Genomic DNA, 5795 nt, shown 5'->3' on the forward strand with positions numbered 1-5795 from the left:
TGTTGGAGGCACACCTTCGGCACTTTGTATGAGGTACGCAGGAGAATTGAGTGAAGCTCCTGGATGTAGCTCAGCTATGTTTCAATGTCCAAAAGAGCTATTCCACTAACAATAGCTCTTTTGAAATCGTTACTAGGCAATAGTCGCTCCTCCCTCACACTCTCGAAGCCCCATAAAGTGTGAGATATCATCTCGCTTGAAGTTTCTCTTAGGAATGGAAGCAGAACATCGATATTGCCAGAAGTTTCCTGGAGAAAGCTTAGAAGCGGATGAAGAAGTATGCAGATCAAAACCGCCGCTTCCTCGAGTTCAATGCGGGAGACCTGGTGATGGTGAAGGTCTCAGATCCGAGATTCTCAAAGTCATCAAGGGGGAGAGATCCTCGATTGATGCAGAAGTATGTTGGCCCTTTATCTGTCATTAGGCGTATTGGAACGGTGGCCTACAAGGTGGAGTTGCCTTCCTGGTGGAAAATCCACAACGTCTTCCATGTGAGCCAATTAAAGAAATATTCAGCAGACAAGGATGAGGACACCCGCAATCAACCGAGTTGCCGGGAGCTTGAATTGACGAAGACTAAGGAGAAGGTGGCTGAAGCAATCCTGAATCACCGAGTGACGATTACGCAAAGCCCAACCACACGGAGTACTTGGTGAAATGGAGGGGATACAGTAGCGAGGAAAACATTTGGGAGCGAGTGACGAACCTAAAGGCGTTCCTACCTCTTGTCGAAGCTTACCGTGTTTCCCTAATGCCGAGGATGTCGCTATCTCAGGTGGGGGAGAATGTCAAGGGCCGCCCGCACACTCGACACCCTTGACGTGCATTTCGACCACTCAATCGTTCCACATGACCGACCAAACAACCTTCACCGACAGACGCTGGACTTCTGCAGTCTTAGAGTTTTAGGTGTTGGTCTTTTATTTTGCTTTGTTTTGTGCAGATTGCTCAGGGGATGTTAGGCCTCCTGAGGTGTCTTTTTCAATCTTTTAGTGTCTATTGCTCTAAATAGGATTTACTTGTTAAGCCTATTATAGGGGGGGGAATGAGTTCAAGAAGCTTGGTTTAGTGACGTGTTAGAGTTCCCCTCAAGGTGATCCCCTTGCTCTAGGATCGTTGTCCACTGTATGCGCAATTTTTAGTTTAATAAAATCTACTTTCTGAAATTGCATGTTCAATTTGATGTTGTTGCTCTCATTATTGTGATTCCTGTTGGTAACAATTTTGATGTATGTAAATGATGAAAACAAAATCCTTTTACTGCAACCATCTTCTTCAAATACTTCCATTGATTACTTTTTCTCCAAAAAAATCTCAAAGCATTTCATGACCGGAATGTGAGATTTATGTTTTCTTTTGATTTCCTGAATTCTTTCTGTTTTCATTTATAAATTTTTGATAAAAATCACCTTTTTTCCGTTGGATTTCTTGTCTTCAATTGGATGTTGGAATTTTTTGCTGGGTGTTGTTGGAAGATTATAGTAAAAAGATTCTTCGAAGGTGTATGAGAAATTGGAGGAAGATTTGGGAACCTGGGGGTGATCCGACTCGATTTACGCGACCTTGATCAACGACCTCGATCTTAACCACGTCACTTCCCCAGATTTGTGATAGGGCCTGAGGACAAAACAAGAAGATTAAGCTAGTCGGCTTCGTCCTAGACGACGATTCTTCGATGCTTAAGTTAGTTTGTGGTCGAAAGGAAATTATACGATCTAGAGTTTGAGCTTAAGATAAATGATGCCAAAATTACGTTCCTCCTACATGGTTAAGGGTATTTATACGACTCACCATGCCCTATGTCCGAACACATGTCATCCTCTCGGTCCTTCATGCTTTAACTAGGCATTACCTTGTTGCACCACCTGTTCAGGTCGATTAGCGGGTCGGGTCCATGTCATCAAACCCGACTCTCAGCGACCCAACCCAACACGACCAGCGACCTCCTTTGCGACCTTAGGTGAAAGATCCCTTTTTCCCTCATTGAATTCAATAACTCTAATAAAACCCCCATCATAACTTCCCCACTTCTTACAAGTTTAATTAGTTATCTTGGAAGAAGTTGAACAGTTCCCAGCTCAAGGTCGTGCGGCCACCTCAATTCACGTGAGGCCACGTGTCATTTACCCACAAGATTCTTGAGAAGTTGAATAGTGGCACCTTCTAGATCGAATGGGTTCCTCGATTCGTTGAAAGACATGTGTCGTTCATTTAGAGGCTCGCTGCAGGCGGGCTTTTGTAGACGTACACCTATATATATCCCCCATTTACAAAAAATCTCTATTGACTTCTCCTCCTGCTGAGATCTCTGCCTGCGCCCTTGCGACCTCCTTCTCGACCCCACAAGGTACCATGTCTTACTCTAACTCTTCTAATTCCAGTTCTTTTTCTACTTCTGCATCTTCCCCATTAAGGGGCGCGACCCTCATCCCTAAAGAGGGTCTCTCTAGAGATAGGTCTAGTCATCAGGTCGAATCGTCTAATGATCAAGTACCTAAGCATATTAAATTCCAAATGATGTTGGATCGCAACCCTTGGGCCGGTATAGTGAGTAACGTAAAACTATAAATTCATCGGATAAAAGAAAATATTTTATTCTTAATGATTTTGAGGTCATCATTCCCCGTTCGTTGGTCACATGCATAGACCTCCTAGAGGATTTAGCTCCCTCTCACTTTATCATTTTGATGCCGGATTGCGATTGCCTCTGGCTCCCCCCATAGCTCAAATTCTTAGGGGTCTAAATTTGTGTCTCATGCAAATATCCTCCAACTCGATCAGTCATATTATTCTCTTCCTCATAATAATGCAATTTTATCGATTTGAGCCCAGTTTTGACAGCTTTTGGTCGCTCTATTCTTTCACCACCTCGAAGAGGTTGGGAGATAGAGGTTTTTTCTATCTCTCTGTTTGAAAAGACTATAGATTTTTAGATACCCTCAAGTCCAATATAGGTGCCTGTAAAAGAAAAATTCATATTTGTTCGAGCTCCTTCGGTTAAGAATGGCCTTCAAATGCGAATGGAGTATAGAAAAACCCGAACCAGTTACTAAGGGAGGGAGCTGGAAGGAGATTAAATAAACAGCCTCACTTCTAATCAATATAACCCAAAGAAGCTTCTAGTTGAAGAAGTACTCTAGCTCGCGCATCTCTGTCCAGCACCCCTCCGACTTAGGGGTTCATTTGGTGATTATCATCTCCCTTCTCTTGCATTTTTTCATCTTGTCTTATATTTTGCTAACTTTTTGTGTTCGCAGATCACGCTGTCATGAAGGCTACACTTGCCCAACGCCTTAGAGCCAGGGAAGAAAGGGCTGGTGAACAAGTCACTCCCAGTGAACCAGAAGACACATCAGCCACCCCTACCCTCGAGATTCCAAGCGATACGGTTCCCATTGAGGGTCGTGAGTGAGGATAGTCGACCACACGATCACAGCATCTAGCGAGCAAGAAGCCCCTCCCCCAGCATTGATATAATGAGCTCCCAGGACAACACACTTGTTGGAGATGTTGCAGCCATTGGCCCGAGCAGCTCGATAAGACGCAGTCATCGTAGTAAGTCTCCTCAAAGGTTGAAACACATCCAATTGCAGGTCCGTAGGTGATCTAAGGAAGAGGCTGCTACGCGAGCTGAAGAAGAGAAGAACCTTGAGCTTCTCAAGGAACTCATTGAGTGGTCGAAGGTCACACGGGGTCGCCTGCGAATCGACAGCCATTTGTCTGCTGAGCTAAGAGGGAAAAAGGTAATTCCAGACAGGAGAATTTCCAATCTCAGTAATGTGCTGAACTCCCATGCGGGTCAAGACTCCTGGGAATTATTTAACGCATGCTGCCTACCCTGCGACCAGGCAGCTCTCCTGGAAATTCCTCACACTCGCCTCGAGGAGTACGGAGCCCATTATGCAGGTAAATTTCTAATGTCCTCCTTTTCGATCGGTCTACCTACGATCACTGCTAACTTTTTTGTTCTTTCAGACAACAGCCTTTATGTAGCCTTCTCGCTTAAAAGAACAGGTTTCAACCAGAAACAGATGACAATAGATAGCAAGAATCGCGAGCTTAGGGCTGAAGTGGCTGAGTTGCGCGCCAAAGAGAAAAGCTGGGACAGTGAGCGTGTGACCTTGGAAGCAAGGAACAAGGAATTAGAAGAGCTGCTATCTTCTGAGATCTCCAAAGCCCAAGAGTCTTCATTATCGGAAGACAAGGAGATCGGGTTCTCAGCTGGACATGCTGCTGGTCAAATCCAAGGTGCGATGGAAGGCTGCGAAGAATTCCTCAACTTCGAGGAATTTTCTGATAGAGTTAGCAGCTCAAGACTATAGGGAGCTCGCAATTTTAAAGCCCCAGCCTTCCAGGTCGTGATTGAGATCAAGGCTGCGACCTTTCTGCTTGATGTGTTCTACAAATGCAAGGCCCAAACTAACTCACTACAAGGGTTCGTAGAGGGATTTGACTAGATCTTGGCCCCACCCTAGATTTAAAACCTCCAACCTTATGCGCCTGAGGAACTAATAGGCGCTGGAGAAAACGAGTTCGCGAGCTTGTTGGATGAAATAGAGAGCGTAGATAAATAGGCTCTTGTATGATTTTTGCAAATATTGATCGAACTTCTTCTTTCTTAGACTTTTTCGGCTATATGATTTTCGATCTATTAAAAGACCATCTCTTGACAACTGTAAATGTGATCATCCCTTTCGACTTATATTTTATGTAGCAAGTGCTTAATTTACAAGTGATTTATCATCTACTACGATTCTTCTAATCTTGCAATCTTTCTCAGATCAAATGATCTTTTCAGATCCTATGATCTTTTTCAGATCGAATGATTTTTTTTAGATCCTGCAATCTTTTTCAGATCAAAAGGCTTCTACAATTTGAACATAAGTTAGTGTATGATCTAAAATTTGCATTGCCTTCTTATAAACGTGATCTTTCTCAGATACATCTTCAAATTAAGCCTTTTCTCAGGCTCTAAACAACTGCGACTTTTTACAGGTTCAAAGAAAAAGGAATACAAACATTTACAACCTTTCATAGGTACATTGAAAAAGAAAATCTCACACTTGAAATCTATTTACATCGTGTGGCCTTTTTTAGACTCATGATCAGGTATAGAACTTTCTAAGATTCTGGATATTCCAAGGTCGTAGGAGATCTCTACCTTGCATATCCTGCAATTGATAGGTGCCTTTCTTCTTGATTTTGACCACCTTGTATGGTCCTTCCCATCCTGGATCAAGTTTGCCTACATGCTTATAAACTTCCACCTTCTTCAACACCAGATCCCCCACCTGCAATTGTCTTGGCTTGACTTTGTGGTTGTAATTGCTTAGCATCAAACCCTTGTGACAGAGCATTCTTGCTTGAGCAGTATCCGTTTTTTTCTTCCACTACCACTAGGTCGAAGGCTTTTTCTCCATGGTTAATTGTTGGATCGTATGCTGTCACTCGTTGAGACTCTTCTCGTATCTCTGCAGGAATAATAGCTTCAGAGCCATAAACCAAACAAAAAGGAGTTTCACCTATCAAAGATCGAGGGGTCATACGATAAGCCCATAGCACTCCCGGCAATTCATCAACCCATGACCCTTTTGAACTTAACCTTGATTTCAAATGCTGAAGGATTGTTCTATTCGTGACCCCAGTCTGCCCATTTGCTTGCGGGTGACCCGCAGCTGTGAAATTTTGCTGAATTTTCAATTCTTTGAACCGTGCTGTGATCTTTTTCCTTTGAAATTGTGTACCATTGTTCGAAACACTGATCCTCAGGATCCCAAATCTACATATGATGTTCT

General features: G+C 43.3%; 1 protein-coding gene across 1 annotated transcript; it reads left to right on the top strand.

Annotated features, from left to right (window-relative positions):
* LOC110012134 lies at nucleotides 270–3412 on the top strand. Its single transcript, XM_020694566.1, has 2 exons — nucleotides 270–645; nucleotides 3258–3412. The coding sequence occupies exons 1-2, from the start codon at nucleotides 270–272 to the stop codon at nucleotides 3410–3412; spliced, it is 531 nt and encodes a 176-aa protein (XP_020550225.1).

This window comes from Sesamum indicum, linkage group LG1 (assembly GCF_000512975.1).
Source record: "Sesamum indicum cultivar Zhongzhi No. 13 linkage group LG1, S_indicum_v1.0, whole genome shotgun sequence".
Classification (NCBI taxonomy): Eukaryota; Viridiplantae; Streptophyta; class Magnoliopsida; order Lamiales; family Pedaliaceae; genus Sesamum; species Sesamum indicum.